The 22,296-nt window shown below is 34.8% G+C and overlaps 3 protein-coding genes across 5 annotated transcripts; all 3 read right to left on the reverse strand.

The window, feature by feature from the left end:
* Positions 1–174: 174 nt before the first annotated feature.
* Positions 175–2,943, reverse strand: LOC101263663 (protein EARLY-RESPONSIVE TO DEHYDRATION 7, chloroplastic-like). Its single transcript, XM_004232455.5, has 4 exons — positions 1,875–2,943; positions 1,285–1,451; positions 918–1,002; positions 175–705 (listed from the first exon to the last, which is right to left on the reverse strand). Exons 1-4 carry the CDS (start codon positions 2,813–2,815, stop codon positions 516–518), a joined length of 1,383 nt encoding a protein of 460 aa, XP_004232503.1. The 5' UTR covers positions 2,816–2,943; the 3' UTR covers positions 175–515.
* A 314-nt stretch (positions 2,944–3,257) lies between these two features.
* LOC101263369 (alpha-mannosidase) lies at positions 3,258–11,656 on the reverse strand. Of its 2 annotated transcripts, none has more exons than XM_004232454.5 (29): positions 11,313–11,656; positions 11,149–11,232; positions 10,936–11,024; positions 10,681–10,855; positions 10,411–10,530; positions 10,237–10,326; positions 10,071–10,142; positions 9,839–9,952; positions 9,446–9,546; positions 9,268–9,361; positions 8,402–8,569; positions 8,211–8,297; positions 7,894–7,959; positions 7,750–7,806; positions 7,321–7,540; positions 7,038–7,171; positions 6,420–6,479; positions 6,263–6,322; positions 6,013–6,084; positions 5,843–5,890; positions 5,643–5,762; positions 5,055–5,120; positions 4,860–4,972; positions 4,675–4,759; positions 4,402–4,512; positions 4,174–4,269; positions 4,040–4,087; positions 3,748–3,816; positions 3,258–3,613 (listed from the first exon to the last, which is right to left on the reverse strand). In XM_004232454.5, exons 1-29 carry the CDS (start codon positions 11,532–11,534, stop codon positions 3,425–3,427), a joined length of 3,030 nt encoding a protein of 1,009 aa, XP_004232502.1. In that variant the 5' UTR covers positions 11,535–11,656; the 3' UTR covers positions 3,258–3,424. The 2 variants fall into 2 exon arrangements, with proteins under 2 accessions (XP_004232502.1, XP_025885286.1); XM_026029501.2 differs by having other exon boundaries at positions 6,013–6,087.
* A 2,958-nt stretch (positions 11,657–14,614) lies between these two features.
* Positions 14,615–20,892, reverse strand: LOC101263071 (26S proteasome non-ATPase regulatory subunit 4 homolog). Of its 2 annotated transcripts, none has more exons than XM_010318127.4 (11): positions 20,698–20,892; positions 20,489–20,602; positions 20,258–20,363; positions 18,452–18,566; positions 18,161–18,370; positions 17,725–18,034; positions 17,149–17,272; positions 16,187–16,290; positions 16,001–16,069; positions 15,058–15,132; positions 14,615–14,956 (listed from the first exon to the last, which is right to left on the reverse strand). In XM_010318127.4, the coding sequence occupies exons 1-10, from the start codon at positions 20,707–20,709 to the stop codon at positions 15,085–15,087; spliced, it is 1,212 nt and encodes a 403-aa protein (XP_010316429.1). In that variant the 5' UTR covers positions 20,710–20,892; the 3' UTR covers positions 14,615–14,956; positions 15,058–15,084. The 2 variants fall into 2 exon arrangements, with proteins under 2 accessions (XP_010316429.1, XP_010316428.1); XM_010318126.4 differs by having other exon boundaries at positions 15,058–15,135; positions 20,698–20,889.
* Positions 20,893–22,296: the final 1,404 nt, after the last annotated feature.

Below are 22,296 nucleotides of genomic sequence, written 5' to 3' on the forward strand. Positions count from 1 at the left end.
TGAATGTATCCGCTCTTGGCATGCACAACTTTAAAATATGTTACTAGTTGGTAAGGTCTGCTTACTTATATACCAAACCAAACATTTCTTTTGTGTTCTTGTTGAGGTGGGACTTTTTATTTCTAGGTGTCACAGGATAAATCTGAATAACAGCAGCATCGCGAAGTAACATAATTGTATTGAAGGAATAAAAACAGAGAGAATCCCTATCATTATATCCATGATTACAACTAAATATACATTCAATTATGGATAACATGTGTGTCTTGTCAATGATCAACTATATCTAAGCAAGAATTGTTTTCCTGGTGTCTATTCTTTTTTGAAGATAACACAGATTGCTAAGAGGGTGAAGAAGTAGAAAGTCATGAGGTGGGGCTGATGTGTGAAATTTAATTTACTGCAAAGACTAAAATCCTTATCCTCTATGTATTATTATAACATGTACAAAAATATTGAAAATATTTAAAAGAGGGCTTCAATTAAAAGCTCCACCAGTGAAAACACAAGAAAGGTCAGTACTTTGTGCTCTTGGCCTTCTTCATAGTAGCAGCTTTAGCACTAGACTTAAGTTGGGTGGCGCGATTAAAGGAACTTTTGGGGTTAAGAGCCTTTCTGATCTTAAACACAGTCCAGGCAGTCCCAACAGCATGCCCTGCTGCATCAAGCCCTTCGCTTGCCACTTTTGCTGCCTCTTCTCCATACCTACAAAAAACCCAAAGTTACTTCGTCTAAGTTAATTACAAAAGATTAAGCAGCATGCATTCCTCTTATTGTATTGCTTAACTAACATAGTGTGTGTTCAATTAGTTGAGTTAAGTTTCTCGAGATGACAGCAGTGGAAATGTATTTGTATGGTAAGACTAGAGTTCATAAATAAGGATATAGCCAGGAGAGTTCATCAAACTGAGCTTTACTTCTGTGAAACAAGTTCAGTTGTCACGGTGGATGATGTTGACATCACATTCTTTCCAGCTACTTCAACAGCATCACATATTTTGCCTATAACAAATTAAGACAAATATCAGGCTCCTGTTGAAAGACAAATCATATACGTTGACAACATACTCTTGTAAATACAAATGCCGAATGCACTGTGCAAAGCACACAAAAGTTCTTTTATCTAACAAACTTAATCTGATACAGGTGTCTGTGAATGTGAAATAATTCTTTTGGTCCTAAATCTGACTCTTAGAAGAAAAAATAACTACTAAATGGAAAACATATAGACTCCGGAAGGCTACAAACGAAGTCAGAAAAAAAAAAGGAAGCTGTTTGACTTACAAAATCCGTCCAGAGTAGCAAGGACCATCTCTCCTGGCAGCATCTTGAAGAACTTTTTTCCTGCTACGGAATTTACAACTGAACTAGTGAAGAATCCTGAAACCGAGAGAACTCCCGAAAGGACTCCTAAAGCTACTTTCTCAGTCATCTTTGTTACTGTTTTAACCCTGAAAATTAAACACAGCACATAATTTTGAGTAGAAAGTTGATTCTTCTCTTAGATGATTTACAGCTAGGCATATGAGTATATCCCTGATAACATATTCAATGTAAATGCACACCAGCAACAGCTAGCTCAAATGAAAGCTAGATATCATGGCACTTAAATTCTGGATTTCTCTTGTATCATAACTTGAAACATGTACAGAACAGTAGGTAAGAACTATGTGAATAAACAAGGAAAAGATTTTCTTTTGTATTTTAGCTCCTTTGTCTATCATTAAAATTCAAGGAGATTTGGTATAAATTACAAATACCTTGCAGAAAATAAGAAGCCACAAACATAGAAAAGGCTAATCCTAATTTAAGAGTCAACATAGTCTAGATGAGATGAAGCAAGAAATACCATCAATATTAGAAGGTCACAATACCTTTGGATCCTCTTCAATGTCTCAGGACTAATCTCGGCCTTCGTCCCTGTAGCCATCCTTTGCTTTAAAACCTCATTTCCGCGCATCAATCGTTCTGCTGACACATCTCCACACCACAAAATCCCCTTAATCAGCTGCCCTGATCCTTGAGCAACTAATTTTGCAGCTGCTCCACTATATTCCTCCACATTGGGTGCTAACGTGGTCCAATATTGAGCACATCGTTCTTCTAACACCTCCTTCTTCTTCTCCGATTTCAAGTCATCTGGAGACAATTCCCTTGCCACAGTTCCTCCCATTGCCAATGCGGCATTTTCGTCCACTTTCTGAACAGAAAAGGTGCTGTAACTCTTCAAAATATCATCCAGCTCCTTCAACAATGCCTCCTGACCCTTTGAAGCAATCGTCAAACCATAATTCAACGAATCATCCGTCGGTCCCTTATCTTTCTTTTTCTTTTTCTTTTTTTTACCCTTTTCTTTGTCGTCATCAGTAGTGCAATCCGATTCATCCTCTTTCAGAGCTTGAAATGAGAAGAAATAATGTGAATCATCCAATTTCACCGCAGTCAGGTCCTTAGTTATCGGCCATTGAATATCATCTCCCACATTAGCAAGGATAGCAACCGTATTCTTATCTTGCAGGAGACGACACAGAGACAAATCTCCGTCAGCTAGCTCAACAGAGTAATTTTTATCGATCAAATGAATGAGGACACCGGGGATAACGAGAAGGTTTTCCTCATGGGACTCAGGAGGGGGAGATGGAGCAGAAGGGATAATATGGTAATTTTCAGGGAAGAGATTCTCGGCGAGGTCAGTTTCGTTTAGGGTTGGATACAAATTGGGACGAGAAGAAGAGGTTGTTTGGAGATCTGGATCATTGTGAATGACACGTGGGTACAATGGGGCTTTTTTGAGATTAGGGTTCTGAGAAGCCATTGAAAAGCTTAGAAAAAATTATTCAGGATGGAGGAAGAAGGAAAAACAAGATTGGTTTTTTTCTTTTTTTTAAGGAATAAGAGGCGAAGATAGCGAGACACGTGGAAAATTTGTTTGGATGAATAACTGCTATAACTGTCTGGAATCTTTCCCGCCAAGTCCATTTGGAACGACAAATAAGAAACATAAATGGGACAAACATTCTATCCTAATTCATGTCCTCCGCGTTATTTACTTTTTCTAGAAAAAAGGAATATTTTTCCTTCCATTTTAGCACTCATTGTCTTTTTAGGCAAAACAATGGGATATTTCTTAGTAAATAATAAAGTTTTTGTTGACTGAAGAGAATGCTATAGAGCAGATACAGAGAAAATCAAGGTCCACCATTGTGATCCATTTTGATCATCTTTTATGGCAGAGTGGTACAGTCGGTGGCCGGAGCTGAAAAAGACGTTCTCCTCCATTTATGTTCCAGAATATACATAATCCATTTGCTTTCTTTGGCATACATCATATTTTATGGAAAAAAATATTCTCCTCTGTTAAAATGGACTCTATGAACCAGTTATTTTGACTTTATTGGGGGTAGAAAGTAAGAAAAAATTGTTTTCAAAAATTAACAATGAAAGTCCGTATCTCCATGGGACCAAGCTCGACTACAAGACTAGACATGTCTAACGGGCCTCCTCTAATTGGTGCAGACTCACGGCCACTGTCATGTTCTATATTCCAGTTCATCTTCTTCATCTCATTCTTGCCTTGATTCGCCGATAAGCTTGTTTCCTTGATTGCCTTTATCTGAATATACAATGTAAATATGTGTCAATGCCCTCTAACAATATCAGTAGACTGTCCGGGTTAGTATCTTAATATGCATTAGTTAATCAACACAGACAGAGGAAGTAGTTCTCAATATTATAAAGCTGCATTACCCTTTTTCCAGCAAACATTTCCTTCAGTTGAACTTTGGTTATTTTCGAATAATCAGCGTCTTCCCCAGCCTATGCACATCCACAACACATAAATCACAATGATCAGTAGTGATATCAGTTAACAAGGCACAAAACATAGGTCCAACATATAATGATGTCATGTGTCACACTCTCAATTTTATATTTTGTTTCAGAATTCAAGTAAATGTAAGAAGTTAATGATTTTTCTGAAGTAAAGCCGCTGTTTCTTGGTGAAGTGAGGCTGAGACAAGCAAATGAGAGAAGATTTTACCTCGTATAGATGAGCCAAACGGATAAGTACACCTCCGTTATCCAACTCCTGGAAGATAAAAACAGAAATGACTTCATTATTTCATCAAAGGATAAGGATCATTTTAATCACTGCACGCTCTATACAATAATAACCTGGAGAGTAATCAGTGCAACATTAGGAGGTAAACTATAATTGGGATTCATGATGGTGGCTTTGGTCATATGCGAAGCTTTCCATTCTTCCTGATTCTGCAAGATCAAGTTGTGCAATTTCCCGATATCAAGCAAAAATATTGATCATTTAAAATTAAGGAATATCATAAGGTGTGTAGGGCCTGCCGAATTTGGTCCTCTTCATAATATGTAGATTGTTGAGATTACCTCATGTGCAAAAGCTAAAATAAGAGGTGAATAAATTTCTTGGCCAGTTGTTCTGCGCCAACGTGAACCATCACTGTTTTTATGAATTCCCAGATAGTAGTTCCCTCGAACCTGACCAAGGGATATGAGAACAGGTAAGTTCAAAAGAAGCATACTAATCAGAGGTTGCTACATTTTGTATTTCTGAAGTACATTTTCCTTGATGAGCAGCTAAGTTACGGTTGAAATCTTATTGCAGCCTAGGCCTGCTTTGGAATGCCATATCAAACGTACCGTGAGTCCCTCACATGTACTCCCCACACAGACAGGCTCATCAAGGGCTTCACCCACTCCTCTACCATCATCATTGATCAAGCGCCTGGTATAATTTGAAATCCATTACATTTGGAAGTCCAACAATTATATTAAGCATGATATATTTATAAACAAACTAAAGAAAAAAGTTCAAAGATTTGAACCTGTGCAACATGAGTTCTATTTCTCCATCCTTTATGCTGGCTCCACCTGTTGCACGATCTACCAAAACAGACAATTCTGATTTGTTATCTGTTATGTACATTCCAAGATTTACCTGAGAATAAACATAGTATCAATACGTGAGCTCAATCATAAAAGTGCAATTTCAATTCAAGAAAGTCTGTTGGGAAAGTAACTGGATAATAGTTCCCAGCAACAGGTTGAGTAACTTGGAGGTCCCAATCAGCTCTGTAATTTCTAACCTGATGAGCAACAAATTATCACCCAAATTAGCTCAAAAATAAACAGAAAATTGAGATAAAGTGAATAAAATATGAAGCCCAGTACATTGAAATCCTGATGACTATTTTCCTTGTTCATAAATTGCCAATGTAAAGGATGTTTATAATATTTCTGTTCCATTAACAAGCACATTGAGCCAATATAGCAGACAGATAAAAGCATGTTCAGCTAGTAAGCCAACATCAAGAATTATCTAGTTCAAATTGAATAGATGGTGATACAACTCAATGACATTTGTTTCAATTTGTAGATAAACACTTCAAGGAATTTAAACGGACATTGACAAAAGCTCTCAGCACGTTGCCATAGTATAAGGTAATGAAAGTCAAAATGTTGAGACAATAAACATGAACTAAAAAGGGAGAGAGTATATTGACAAGATATATGCACACAGAACAAAGAGACTATATTAATGAGAAACTGTCTCCTTAGGTTTTATACAGCTTAAATGTACTTAAAGAGGAACGAAAAGTTAAGCTTACTCTTTTAAGAAAGTCCCTCCCATTAGAGTCAGTGTAGAACACTTTATCAGTGGCCATATTTGCTGTGATTTTGGTAATGACCTCTTTTCCAACACTATCTTCTGTCGGTATAGGACCAATCTTCAATTGAAGAGGTATGTCAGATATACAGTTCATAACTACCCTTCAATGTGAAATATCATTCGGCAGAGTTGACTTACAGTGAATTCGAGTTCAGCGTGTTCTTTGTCTTTGTAAATCCTAATTACCTGAAACATTGACATATCAAGACATAATAGAATCAATCAATACAGTTTATAACAGAATAAATTGGAAAAGATCAAAATGATGCTGACTAAAATTGAGTTAATCAAGGAATCATGCACCACACCTGAGATATCCATGAGTTGAATTGCTGGTGGATTTCATCGACCAGGGGTCCACGCATTACCTTTATTGGAACCTGCTAGCAAAAAGGAAATTATTCTGCTATGAAGAAAACTAGATACTGTGTGAGAGATGCAAATCAAAACTTCAGTGAAATAACTAATTGATTTATTTCGGAAAAGATGTAGGACCACAATTGCTGTAATCAGTTTTACTTGTTAAATAACAGGAACAAAAGGGAGAAGACTACTCACTGATCTCGCAACTATGACTGGGGGTGATCCATCGGGTCTGAAAATGTAGGCACCAGAATCCTGCAATGGATAATACAATTAACATCCTAACTTACTATGTCTCCTTTAGTAATGCCATCCAACATTTAATTATACCTACAAGAACATCAGCAAGTACCTGATCCAAGTTCGAACTCGAGGCATACCAAAGATAGCTTTGTTGTACAGGTATATCAACCTAATAATAGTCATTTGTTAGTTAGAAGGATGAGACGGCCCTCGACATAGAAAAGAAAGACAAAGATCAACTAGATAAATACGGGGTAATATGAATTATTTTGTGTACTATAATCATCATCAAGCATGTCTGTCACAGCTATGCACAGAAATAGAATGGAAGATCTTTTGTTTGTTACTAAAAGTTTTTTTAATGTAATTTAGTAGATGACAATCAAAGAAAACAACAGCCTTTACTTATAAACCCACCCTTATCTTCATTCCTAAGCAATTGGATCAAAGTTCTCATTCTACTCTTTGTTTTAGATATATTTCAGCAGATGTAATCATCCCGACCCTAATAAACCGGGGAGGAGAGATGAGACTTGTATGAAGAAAAAAGAGAATATAATGCATTTGATAGCATGTAATAGAGTATAACCTGTTGACAAGGACCGTTAGACCGCGTCCAGGTAAATAACTAGTATGCTTTACAAGTCTTAACTCAGCAAGAAAAAAAATGGCAAGGATGCATTCAATATGCTTCCAGGTTGAGATACTGACATAATTAAGAACTTACTCCTGTTATAGAATTATATAGACGTTTAAGTTGACCAGTACTTGAGGAAAAGGACGCCTTTAAGTTCCCTGGTCCAATTTCAACAGTCTCGTTCAGTGGAATGTCCATCTTTGTGACATAGCCCGCAGAGCTCCCTGTATATTTCAGCAGACATTGAAACATATGAAGGATGGATTTATCATTTTACTTTTTGAAAACAGGCAATGCCTTCTTATATTTTAGTCATCTATGAGCATATTAGTGATGAAAAAGAGACATAGAGAGATAGAACATTTTGTATTACCCTTCTGTGAAGCTTTAGAAATAAAATAAGTATTCCAGCCAAGAGGTGACACAGACACTCGAAAGAAGAGCCAATATTTGGGAGTTTGTTTGGGTGATATTCCAAGATATGCCTTAACATACAACTTTCGTAAGTTGCTGGTAATATTATCCAACTCTATAAATTGTGCCTCAATTAGATTTCCCATGGAATCTTTTACAATAAGATCAGCATCGTTGACCTGTTAAAGCAAATACAATTAGATAACCATCAACAGTGAATAAGCCATTCCAAAAAAGCATAAGAGAAAGAAAGAGAATTAGGAAAATAGATCAGTTATATAATTGTCTGAATTATATGGGACTGACATATTAAATAAAATCAGCTGGCGACTGGTCTAATGATAAAATGAGCAACAGAAAGAAAAAACAGAAAAGATTATTCATTCACCGGGATCTTGATGATATCAGTTCGATTCCATCCAAGAGGATTGTATGCCACAACAACCTGAAAGTGGGAGTATTGGTGTAAAAACATTTTTGCCAGCATATTGATAAGGTATGAAGCATGTTAATATATAGAAGGATAATTTACCAAATTCTTCCCCTCAGTGATGTCTTCTTCAGTTGGTGGACAATAACTTATATTGAGCAGTTGACACTGTTCACGACATGTAAAAAAATAGAAAAAAAGGACATGTCAAATAACTAGTGGTTATTTAAGACTTCTCGCCAAATTACTACTTCCCCTAAGCATATCATTTGGAAAGAAAAAACTATACAAACGGAACTTTTGAAACTTCAATAGTAACTTTTATCTACATTTGAATGTTCTAAATGTTAAGGATCTTATTAACAATTAGTTTTTAAGCTTGAAGAACTGAAGGGAAACCCAAGTAACCGAAAATTCACCTGGTTGAATAATGATGAAGTGGTAGAACATGGACCTGATCTGGAATTAACCAGGCATGATAAAGCAGAATTCACCACAACTTCAGACTGAAAATCAGAAGAACTATAAACATTAGATCATCCTAAACAAAAGCGTAAAAACTAAAGTTCAGGCAGAAGAGATCAAGTCCAAATTAAGAATAGGAGCCCACTTCAGAAGCTCCAATAGCCAAGCGTTTTGCATAGTCATCAGTTGTATGTTGTTTAGCAGTACCAGTCACAGCATCATGGTGTTGTGTAACTCCCAGTGCATCTCCTAAGCTAAACGTGTTGAAGCCATTTGATTTCCTCCCAGTTAAGAATTCAAGCTGGCGAGCCGCCTGTCAAAGGATAATTCAAGGTTAAATTTGATGTCTTCAACCTATAATCTCACTACTGAACCCATTATGCTTTGGCAAATATGGACTCAAATTTAAGTATATGATAAAATTTTAGTAGTTTCTACAGAGATATCTATGCTCCATGTGCAAAATGTTGGGTTTAGTTGAACCCATTTAACATCATTTCGCATGACCTTATCCTAGATTAAGTGAAGTAACGACAACAGAAACTCCAATTGTTAGCAAGATTAAGAACAATTTACCAATCACCGTGTACATTGAGGTACAACCATAATAAATGTTGACACATAACACAATAACCACTTAAAAAGTAAACACACTTTTACAGTTTAAGCTTTTAGATGAGATTAGTTGCACAGTCCAACATGATACCAGAGCAAGAACGAGGTCAATAAAAAACTTAAGCCAACATGTGAGGAGTGTGTTGAGACATAATATGATAGAGTAAGTAAATAAAAGTGTGCTCTCTCTAATAGCTTAAAGTATTAGATCAGATGGTCAGATTCCAACTGTAAGGATATCTTATTAAGCTTCTCATAGAGACCGGTGACAGAAACTAGGTTATCAAAATGGAGATCACAGTTACACAATTTTCTTTACTACATTCAGGTTCCTTTTGACGTTGATTTTGTAATATGGAATCATGGAGCCAGAAGAAAGAAGCTAAGCAGGCTCACCAGATAATATCCACTTAGCATACGAATATATCGCTTTAAAGCTGGTCGACTGGTAAAGAAACCAGTCCAATAAGAATTTTCACCATCTGCATATCTGAAATTAGTTAGGGATGTTAGATAAACTCCATAAAATATTCAAGATAAACCAGGAGGTATAGAATATCAAGCAAGTGCTCACGGAAAGTAATCATCAGTTTTTAGAGGCCAAGATTCATTGGTTGCATGTTTTGTATCTACATAAATTGATGGAGTAGAGTACAATGCATTCACTCGACCGTCCTGTCAAAAGAAAATGAGAGCAAGTTAGTCTCTATGATTTTGCAAATGTTTAAACTGGACTGGAACAAATAGAGCTATTGGTTCTCCATTAGGATTCGCTCATGAAGTTTTTGAGCTAGCTGATAAATGTACTGGACAACACCAAAACAGGCTAAGAGTCTTGTTATTACATTTTCTTGAAATAGAACTTACGAGAAGACATATTGAAGCAATCACTCAGACAGTTGAAGAAACGTGTTCAAGATTTTTATCGAGGATTTAACTAAATTTCTGCAGAGCCTGAAGTATTTACCTTGTTGACATAGTGAATTAATTTATCCATTTCCTTGAACCAAGATTCAGCATATTGGTATTGGAAGTCATCTCCCATGGTCCACATGACGTGATTCGTACGTGTCACGTTTGCCTACACATCACAATATTCAGCTTTTCATTCATTGCATTTACATGTAGATCTATTTCTAGCTACAGTTCTACGAAAATTGATGATTATGAATAACTGAAAAGAATTGTAATCAGGGTACTTGTGTAATTGCAGCATTGATGAAGTCATTAACCCGTATATCGACATTTATGTCAAAGATAAGAGGATCATCCTGCAATTCATATACCAAATATATCAGAAATTTGTTCTCCTTTGATATACTAAAACAAACCATAGAGAGACTAATCTTTTATTTCTGCCAGTACCTGGACTGGAACAAAATCATCAGCATCATCCACTTCGAAATGAAAACCATGTGGTGGACTATAATGTACAGGAAATGCGTTGGTAAATATCTGCAAAGGAACCACAAACAGTGTTAACCACAAGTGAGCAATGATATAAAATAAATGCACAAAGCTTAAGAATGCTTCATCAACCTGGGAGGAAGAACCAAATGTTCTCGAACCACGCCATATAACCTCAAGAGCTTTATCCTCCTTACGTTTTGCTCTGTCTTGATAATCAATGCGCGCAAAGTGAACAGAATCAAATCCTACCTGTGAAAGTTATCCGGGAGAAGTGAAAGAAGTATCAATATTTCGAGTCAGATCAGGATTATAAACTTCAAAATAATTTACGTCTAATAAAAATTTAAGTTATATATAATACACTCTAAACCACATCTTATGAACGCTCAGCTTACATACCTCTGCGCCAAGAAGATAAGCTTGCACGGCAGAGTGCCCAAATGGATCGATCTGCCATCCTGCACGAGGAGTGATATTGAATTCATTCTTTATCAGTTGATGGCCTAGTGTTGTCTGATCAATCATATCTATATAATGGGTAGTCGCTTCATCATGCATACACCAACCACCATTTCTGTTCCAGAATTCTCTTTTTCATAAAAAATTCACCCGAAAGAACATAAATAGAAGTTCCTTGCAAGAAAGCTAACATACACGAATTCCAGCTGGCCAGAAGCTACAAGATTTTTCACTTCTGCTTGAATTTCCGGGCTTTGCCTAATCCACCACCGATGGAAAAATGCCTACAGAAGGATCAACAGAAACATGCCTAATGAATTGTGCATCTTTTGTTCCTTATAACAACTTCGCCTCAATACCAAATAAGTTGTATGCACACAAAATTAAGAAGAAGAAAAACAGCTTTACCATTTCAGCAAAGACAAATTTCCTATTCCGATCACGACGTAACGACATAACAACAGAGTCCAGTACATTTTCAACACAGGCACCCTGCAATGCATCATCAATCATTTTTTACTAACAACAGCTAAAACATAATTTCCAATTTGAATATAAGATGTAAATATGACCTGTATGCTATTATTTGATCCAACATAGTACTGATCAACAGTCTTTAACCAGCCAACATCATCGTGTGAATGAGGAACCAAATGAACATTCAGTTTGCTTTCAACAATGTTACCCCCAGTATTGTACTTTAGGTATCGATTAGCACCAATTGCCCCATAAACACAAACAGTACTACAGAAAATGAACAGAAAAACTGAAGCTGGATTAACAGAAGTTCTCATTTTCAAACCCAACTTAGAAAACTGTGATAAACATGTTTACTTAAATATATATAGAGAGAAAGATTGAATTGCTAAAATCTTCTAATTTTAATTTACATTAATGCTAAAACATTTATTTGCCTTTTATTCAACAATATTTGCTTTTTTCTCAAATACTACATTTCAGACTACTTAATTAGCTTGACTTCTTATTTATGTAAGTTGGACTTTTTTTTGCGCAAAATATAAAAAAGAAGTCAAACTAAATAAATAGTCTGACAATCTAGTATTGGAGGAAAAAAAAGTAAATATTTTAAAATAAAAGGAAAATAAATATTTTAGTCTTAATGTAAATTTAAATTAGCAGAAAAATGCATTTTAGCAATTCAATCTTTCTCTCTCTCTTTATATATATATATAAAGTTGTCGTTTACAGAGTTTTGTTTATGGAAAGATTTTATTCCAACATGTTTTTGTTTTTTTTTTTTTCATATTAGTGGTTATCATATGTAGGTCGTTTGGTCAAAGCATATTAATAATATTATGTTTAAGTATAGGTTTATTTGTCATCTAATCAATCACCGTCTTGATTGCAATTGTAAACTTTCACATGATACCCTTATCAGTTTCGAACCTTACATAAACGGTGTTGATACATAGCATTTGATACATAAGATTCTTTTTATTAGCTTAAAAAGAAAGAGAAACTTCAAATTAAATTTTTGATACATTGAGAACAATATGTGTATCAGGTACATGAAAACATTGAGAAAAACTAAACATTATACTTTTGAATCATGTATATGATATGTTGGGACTGATACATAAATTCAATAGATTATCTTGCATTTATAACTTGATACGTTGTGAACGATTAAACAAATATATATTTATAACATCAAATAACTAACAAACTTGGGGTTTTATGTATCAAAAAATAAATGAATGATGATAAATTACAATACCCTTTATTTGAGGGTTTTTTCCACAATCATTTTAGAAGTCGAAGATGTATCCTTCTCAAACTAATTGGACAAAAATCAATACTAAAAAATCAACCTTCATTCATACGTATCAACAAATTTTTAAGATGAAAAAGCTTTTCAAAAAATTAAAAATAAAAAACTGAAGTGATTCAAAGAATTACCTCTTGAATATTTTGAATTATTAATTAAAAGAGAAAAGATTTGAAAATTAAAAAATGCATTAATGGAGGTAACAGTGGAGACTTGGGAGATTTATCGCATGGAAAAATAATAATATTGAGTATGAGATTTCAAATTGATGTATCCAAAAAGGAAATGAGTGAGTAGAATAAGACATTTTTTATATTTTTTAAACAGTAGAAAAAGTTTAAAAAATATGATAAAAAATGGTGCTTAGTTAGGTAATATTTTTTTTTAAAAAAAAAAGGGGGGGGGGGGGGGAGGGGAGGGGGGTAAGTTGATTGAGAAGCGAATGCTTACCTAACAAAATAAAAATTTCAATAGTCAAAATTAAATAAGCTGCTAAACTTTTCTTCCCTAACAAATTCTAAATAGTGATATAGTTATTATAAATCAATATAACTCTTAATCATATTTTGAACCATGACAAGCATCAATATATTTTTAAAAGTCCCCACAAATCTTCATCGATTTTATAACAAGAATGACTCGAAAAATTTGAAAGAATAATCAACATGAAGTATTGAGGTAAAATGTGACAAAACTGCATTGGTTTTTCCCATGTCATGTAGTACCAGCCTTCCTGTCACATTAGGAGGGAGGGACATTGGATTTCACGTGCAAAATGTATGGATGCTTTTTTAATTATTCCAGCCTGTTTTTTTTTTTTTTTGGTCTAATTCCCAAAAAAATAAAAATAAAAAGAGGAAATTGTTGTAGGGTCTAATTGGTTATTGTTGGCGTAAATAAATAGGTACGAAAGAAGTGAATCACTAGGGGACAACAACACGAAAAGTAAATTAAGTAAAAAGCAATTTGTCAAACAAGAATCTTTTTTTAAACATAAAATGGTATAGTACCCTTTGTTAGCCTTCTTCATAATATATTGTATTGACAATTTAAGTACTAACATATATTTAGATTATCTCTATCTAACAGTAAAGAGACTTAATTTGGTGTGGTACAATAGTTGTTATTTTTCGATTTTCTTGTCTACATATTCAATTTGAGTTATAACTACAGTCCGTAATAAATAATACACTTGCTATTTCATAACCAACAAAAAGAGTAAACAACATTAATTTTCTTACTAGCGAAGAACCCATTCACCAACAATTCAACATGCACAATGAATGAAGAGGCAATATGGCGCTTTAGTATGACAAATCATAATGACACAGACCTCTAAAGTTGAAATTGAGCATATTGTATATCGTATATACATACAAAGGTATTCAAAAGTCTTTTAAAAGATTGGATTATTTCGTCCATTACCTTGTGAATTGAGTTAAATATAGTCCTAATCGACTAGTCCGCTAACATAACACCAAAAGTTTCAACATCAATACTATATATTATTAAGCACATGATTTAGTTTTAATGGTTCCAATCATTGTACTGCAATTATTGATGACAAGATAAAGACGTGACACAGACACGTCCAAATTTGATATAAGTTCTTTATCCTTCTATCCATGAATAAAGTCGATCTACAAGCGAAGAACTTGTCCCATCATTCGTTATTTTGAGCAAGGCAATATGCATCATTCTCTTTTGATGTTAGTTAGTAATTGGAAATATTCAATGCCCATTGATATTAACATTTCTGAAGTCTTTTAAGGACAAACCTAATTTCTTGGTTGTCATCCCATTGATATTAACATTTCTGAAGTCTTTTAAGGACAAACCTAATTCCTTGGTTGTCATTTGGTAGTTGTTCTACAATGAATGCCTTTTAATACACAATGACGTCTGAAATGCTAGGACATCAAATTTAATTGGACCTCTCCAACACTATTCTTAATCCCTTAAAAAGAGAAGAACTCTTGGTATAAAAGATCACGAGTATATCAATAAACAAAGGCAATCAGAAGTAATCCGAATCTGCATTTTCAGTGATCACAAAGGATGTTAATAAGAGGCTAAAATTAAATGTTTTTGACACTGAAACATTAATTGTCACTTCATAGATTTTTTGGGGACGCATAATTTTTCACAAAAGAAAACGCTGGGTAGCTGAAGGTAAACACCATCTTGTTTCTTGCTAGGATCTGTCCTTAACGTGATTTTTTGAGAGAGAAATACAAATCATCTGGAAGCCACCACAAATGAATCTAACTGAAAGTTCCATAATCTTATAATAGTACTTTAAAGACGATTCAATTAGTCCCTCAAGAGTAATGAGATACAGCCCTACCCCACAGACATAATAAGACCCATTCCAATGAGCAATTTCAGCAGCAGCAGCATACTTGATTACCATCTGAACTTCTCTACCTACAAGATTAACAGTAATGTTCATACTACCGGAGCAAGGTAGGAGTATACATAACAAGATGCAGTTTTCTTCAAAAACAAAGCATTAAGAAGTTATATACCTGAGCTGCAAATAGTTGTACGCATCTTTACTTCTTGTCCTCTTTCTGTTCCTTATCATTGTCCTCATCCTTCTTCTGCTAGGACAAGTTAGTTCATTTTTCAATTCTATTTGGAAAAACAACAGCAAACATGCTACTTTGGTAAAAAGATGACCCCTAGAAATCCCTGGCTTTCCTCCTTCCACAATGAAAGATAATATAACCTTAATGAAAACACAACTGGAAACTAATGGTAAGGAAAGAAAGCTGAAGCATCAAGAGTAACATAATTGCACCTACTCGTCTTTTTGATATATTTGTCACCCATACTGTTTTTTCGTTTACTTGGAAATATTAAATAATACCCTAGGATCTGTTAAGACGGAGGTCTTCTAGAATGCAAAAAGGCTATTTTAATAGGCATGGTCAGCTTTGCATCTCTTGTCTGAAGAGCACCAATTCTTAAGGGGTCGTTTGGGAAGAGGATGCATTAGAAAAAATAATGCATGTTAGCTATGTTAGCTTTGTGTACTCCTAATGCTTTATTTGCTACACTTTCTCAACCTATCTCTATCTGGTATTATGATGTGTATAACTAATCCAGGGGAAACCCTGGCATTAGCAATGCAAGTAGTTTTGATGAATGCATTAGTATGGTTAAAGACACTTTCTCCACATCCTTTCCACCATTTTTGTCGAGGGTATTTTTGTAAACAATTTTTTTTTTTGGAAAATATGTCATGCATGTTATATTTCACACCGAACGAAACACTTCATAAGGAATAATCTCAGCATACCAACATCATTCATATCAGCATTACTAACAGTCTAACACCATATGAGCTCAAAGTACAAATACAGGCACATAAACCAGAAACAACAATTAAACAGGAAACTAAACCCGAATACGCTCTTTGATTAATAATTAATAAACTAATTATAATTAATAAGCTAATTAACTCACCTCGGACTGCCCTTGCATGGAAGCAAGCAAATCTTTGACAGAAGGATCGTTTGGATCAACACCTGGAAGCTGTCAATCAAATGCAAAGTTAAGTCAAAAGTGGCAAAAGATATACACTGCAATCCTTAAGGAAAAACACATACTTTCTCTGGTGAAATAACAGAGTTTTGTGTACAGGAGACTTACTGAGGCAAGGATTGATGACACAAATGATTGATCTGCCAACAGCTTACTCATATCTGTCGGATTTGACTGATCATTTGTACTGTCTTGCACAGACAGTTGAAGAGCTGCAAGCACCAGAAGGTTCGAGACAAATCAGAAGTGTGCAATAATGAGCGGAACTTGTAAGGTAACAACTACAAAGGATACTGTGCAAGCTTCGACCTTTTCAAGGAATTGGGGATTTTGATAAGGGTAAGCCAGTGCCATGAACAGCCAAGTAATAGAGTCTAACACAACCTCCATTGGCAATTAAAGGCCAATTTCAGGACAAAAAAGGTTAAGTAAAGCATAAAATAATAGGCATTTCTTCAAAAAATAAACCTTAACTACTATGTGAGCCCATTCTATCATATATTATCATATCGAGAAACACGGAGAGGAGATCAGATCGGTGCTCGTTTTTTCTTTTGAACCAGAGGAGTGGGGCCCCCGCTCCCTCTCTTCCTTCAAACATCAACTTTTCAAAATACAATACTCATGTTGTGGCACACTTCCCTTCTAAATTTGCCCAAAAAAAGAACACTTTTCTATACTTAGAAACAGCTTAACTTTAAACCTCTCATTTTATGCTTAATGAGATGAATTATAGCCACATAAATGCCCATGACTTGTTTCAGGCCACAAGTTTTAAGTCTTCCATTCTTTCTTAAATAAAGTGCTCGTCACCCACGCCACATAAATTGAGGCAGAGGGAATAGTTGTTTTCGATCAGGAAATCATTAGAAGTGCATAGAATAAGTCAAGATTAGTTATGCACATCCTAGGTTAGGTACGTTGTGAGAAATGCAAGAAAACAAGGAATAAATATTGTGAATGAACTTAACTGGGTTAGGTATGTTGCTAACAGTTAAAACTATGTATCTATGAGGTTGTGACAGGATACCAGCATATCACCATTTAAGACTGCAGATATCATAACGTACCAAGTGCCAAGTCTTGATCTTCAGAAGCCGCTTCTGACATGTCAGTGTCTCGTGTAGCAACATTGGAGGACGAGTCATCCATCGACATTGCAAGGGCTTGCTGTAACAAGGCATTCTCATCATCCTGCAAGAGATCCAATTATAATTGAAGTGTTATTTCATCTTGACTTCCAAAAGGCCAGCATCAAATACCCTTCAAGCTAACACCCAGTTTTATTAAAGAAAATTTTCAGTGTAAAACTACAGGAAACAATATCCTCTTGCATGAGTGTGAACAAGGTAAAGTGCAATGCCAGAACAACTCTTACTAAGGTATTTAAGGAAGTCCAAGAAAATAGAGGATTGATGCAATTCCAGAAACTCAATGTGTAATACATGGTTCGGCTAACCAGTAGAGTCTTGCACCCCACCTCCCCACAGAAAAGGAGAAAAAATTCCATATACCAAAACAATCTCAAACTTGAACAGTTGATAGGAAATATCACATTTAGTTACATCCAAAAGAACGAAAAAAGTTCTTTTTTCCAACTAACATTCAGAAGTATCAGATATGAAGAATATGGATAAGATAAGAACCATTAGGTCAGTTGCTTTGCTTTCAGGCTCAGAAGTTCCTGCATTGACATTTTCAGCCATAGCAACATCCTGAGAAGTAGACTGATTTTCTCCTTTCTCTTGGTTACCAGCTTCTTCTGCAGCCTTCTTTGCAGCTGCTTCCTGCCTCGCCCTTTCTTCCTCCATTGAAACTCGGAGTGCGAGAGCAAGTTCTGGATCCAAATTAGGATCTACACCAAAATCATATCCAGACACTCCACCAGCAGCAGCCGCTGCAGCAGCAGCAGCAAATCCACTGCCACCTTCTCCATCACCAGTGAAAATAGGAGTACTGCCGATGACAGATGAGGGATACAACTTATTAAGGAATTGCTTTTCACAAGTACAGGCAGAAAAAATCTTATTTAGTAATGATAACAAAATGGTAGGATAAGAAGATGGTTATATCAGGGATCACCTTATGAGAACATCAGAGAGAGCATTAGGACCAGGAGGAATATGAATGATGTGACTACTGTCGTTGGTATTAAGCGCAGCAACTAGTGCCTCTAGCTTCTCAGCTTTCCCTTCATCATCTTCACCAAAATTAACCACATCAAGAGCTACACTATTCTTCTTCAACTTTCTCCCAATCATCTCCAAGACCTTCTTGTCATATTTAACAGGGCTGAAAGAAGTGAAATGTCAATAGAATGATCAAAAGTTGAAAGCAGCAAAGACAAAACAGAGAAAAGCATCTGAACATCACCTGCCAGCAAAAACAATAATCCTTTGTTGTTGCTTCTTGTTTTGTCGGTGCTTCAAAGCCAACTGGGCTACCTGGATTCCAGCAGCCAAATTCATCTCACCGCCTATCTCCAATCCTGAATGAGGGAAGACAAGGCCAAATCAGCAACTAAAGAGTTAATACAAGAGTTCATTGAACAGCCCAAGACACTAAGAGATACTACTGTCATGCAGTAATATAGAACTCAAGCACCACAAGGACTTCGGAACCACCTTTTTGATGAAAAAAATATATCCATTGATGGCATCGAGAAGATATAGGAGTACAAAAGTGATTCAGATAGCTCCATAATATGGGGATTAAGCCAAGACTGGAAGCTCCCAAAATCTATATAAGATCAGTGTTATTTACAAGGGACAGTTTGCTCCAGCTAAATAGACCCAATAGGCACCTAGCTTTCAACGAGTGGTTTGGAGTAGACCATCAAAACATAGCACAATATCGTTCCATGAATACACACCAAAAGTACTGATGGGAGTTGGGACCATTCTCCTGATTTTCTTGATGATTTTATAGTGAAAATCAAAGCAATAATACATACGTATCCTTTTGTGCAAACATCTGGAGAACAATTCACAAGATAATGTAATTATGCAGTTCACTTCCTACCTAGCCCCCAATCTTGACTCCTATTTTGCTACTCTATACACTTAACAGATAATTGGCATATCATTCTCCCTCGCCCCCTTTTTTTTCTTTCCAGACATCTTTTCTCCTCAGGCTCTATGCATCTGGAATTTCTTTGAAATTACAAAGTGGCTTCAACTCTACATGTAAATACTCCAGAATTTAAGCTTAAGCATAAGACACCTTTTTGAAATTCTTTTTGTTATTTGAACTGGTAACTTAGCATTCCTCGGCATGCTGGTCACCTCCAAAAATTTGAACTTAAGAGAGGCCAATTACAGTAATCCTATGAAGTCAACTAATTGAACTTCCTCGATACATTGCTCTAGACCAGAGAGCATGGAGGTCAAGGATTAGGGTAGAAGGCCAGTAGGTAGTTGAACATTTTCTCTCTATTCTATGGGAGGGCTTGACTCTACTTTAGAGCACTTTATCCCCCTTATCAATCACTACTAGTGTGCTATTTTTATCATATACCTAAATTTTATTGTTATTGTTGTTCCTTTTACTTTGTTATCAATACTATTTTGATGTCAATACTTCTCTTCTTCATATTTTCATCATAGCCTTTTGCTCTTGACCTGTTTTGAAAATATTTTTCTTGGTAGAGGTTCTAATTGGAAACAGCCTCTCTAACTCCCCGAAGGAAAGGATAAGGTATGTGTACCCCCACCTACACCCTCTTAAAACCCCAGTGTGTATGTTGTTGTTGGTGTGCCTATCATACTCCTTACATACAATATTATCCTTCTGAAAAGGCATAGAACAAGTGATTAGGCACAGTAAGAAGATGACATTAAGTCACTAACAAGACAAGTGTAACAACCCATGGAGTAAGGCAAGAAGTAGTTAAACATGCAATGACAGGTACTCTAGCACCTCTAATGATAGATATCATAATCTGTCTAGTCACACCTCTTCTATATATGATGCATTACACCCAAAACAAAGTCCGAGGAAACTGAGCTCTTTAAGATACTTCTAAATACAAAACTCATCTCCACATGTCTACTCTTTTCCAGGTACCTTAATAAACCTAGCGCCCCAATATATTCCATGTCAAGGTAACGAAAGCTCTGGGCTAGATAAGTTGTAATAAATGCCTTTAAAAAAGCGTAAAAAACAAGGAACAGAGCTTACCGTGCATACAAGCTAAAATTTTTCCAAGATCGCTGGTCGGAGTGACTAACACTCGAACCCCTTTACCAGCCATCGTCAAAATTCCAACTGTATTCTCGGGATTAGACTGGATCACACACAAAAAAAAGGAACAGTTAAACTTAGCGCAATTAGTTTTCACTAAAAGTACGAGAACACCCAGATATATCATAAACCCTAGAAAGAATATAACTTGAGAAATATAATCGAAACCTGGGTTTTGGCACCACAGATTAGATTAACAGCGTCTGCTAGAGCTTGGAACCTATTGGGCGAGTAATCACCGTTTCTCATCCACTCCGAATTGTCGATGCAGATCATTGTCGCCTGATTAAAAAAAAAAGTTAACAAAAATTAACCCTAGTTCGCTATAACATTGTAGAGATAGAACTGAAATTGGAATCAATAAACATTATGCAGACCTCGAGCACCATGGTTAACGATTGAAGAAAAATCCAATAATTGGAAGATTAAACTGAGAAATCTTTTCGTTCTCTCTGAAAAATAAATTGGAAGGAATTTGAGTTTACTTGCGGAGGGAGTTGGTGCTTTAAGGAGGAAAAATCACAATCCGAAGAAGATACAGGATAGTTCGCGTAGCGGTGACGCGGGTCGGGTTTTTTTCCTAAAAGAGCGGCCCTATTATATACTGTTTTTCGACTTGCAAGTAAATGTATCTAAGGCCCAATTGAGTTAATTTATGTTTATTTATTATATTAGAATTAAGCCGGATAAAATCGTATAGAAAATTGAATTAAATGGGAAAAAAAATTGTGACTAGATAGTTTGATTTAGTTTGTTATTCAAGAAAAAACTGAAATTTATTTGGGTTGTTTCAATTTTAATTGAAAAAAATCAATTCGAGATCAAATTAATATGATATTATATACATTTTACATATAAAGTATTATTTTGATATAATTTGTAAATATTTGTTATATCCTTTCATAGTTTTTATCTTTTAAGATTTTATTCAAATTTGAGGCTTATAATTTTGAATGGTACAACAAAGGTTGTGGATTTGTAGTTCATTATATTAGTAGTTTAATAAAAGCTTAAATAAATATTAATGCTTAAAAGATTCAAATCAACACTAAGAATGACAATAATGTTTAATATCTAATTTTTTAGTTTTACATTAATTTACATAATTAAAATCTATAACTTAATTGTAGTTTTTCTTTTTAATGTTAATCATGTAATTTTGATATTTCTTTGACTTATTTTAGTATGATTCAGTATTTTTAAATTATAGACCTTTCCATTATGACTTATCAATTTGCATGATTAGTTTTATGCAACTTCATTTAAATATTTAAGTGTCATCATTCATTTTTTTTTTCATGTATTATTTTAAAAAATATCTTAAAATAATTGTATTTTGGTATGACAAAAAATATATTTGAACACAAGTTAATTATACGTTGTATGAATATTTTATCGAAAAAACCCTAAAAGAATCAAAATTCAAGAAACTCTAAAAAAACTTCACAATAAAATTTGAGGTTGTTCAACGACATCTCCACCCCCACCCCCATCTCAAATCTTATTAATTTATTTGATTCATATATTTAAAAAATTGACATAAATAATTTAATTTAGTATTTGAAAAATTCACGCCAATTCCATTTATGTACACCCAACGGCTAACACCCTAAAAAGGCTTAGATAACGGATATCTTTATATATTGTTAAACATTAAATACTACACAGAATAACCTAATTAGAACTAGATCTACTAAATTATTATTATGTAAGTTTCCTATTAATTTATTATCAAATAAACATTCAAATCAAATCAAACGAGTGAGTTTTCCAATTTAGATATTTTTATGCTTTTTATGAGTTTTTCAATTTAGATATTTTTATGTTCTTTATTACATCAATTGATTATATTCTTTATCTAAGATTATGTTGTTTGTTTTTTCGTATAATTATGATTAAGTGTGAAAAATAGATACGTGAAAGCAATTTACATATTTTCCTTTTCAAATTTATGAAAAAGTTGTCATTTTCTTCTA

Source organism: Solanum lycopersicum, chromosome 2 (assembly GCF_036512215.1).
Source record: "Solanum lycopersicum chromosome 2, SLM_r2.1".
Classification (NCBI taxonomy): Eukaryota; Viridiplantae; Streptophyta; class Magnoliopsida; order Solanales; family Solanaceae; genus Solanum; species Solanum lycopersicum.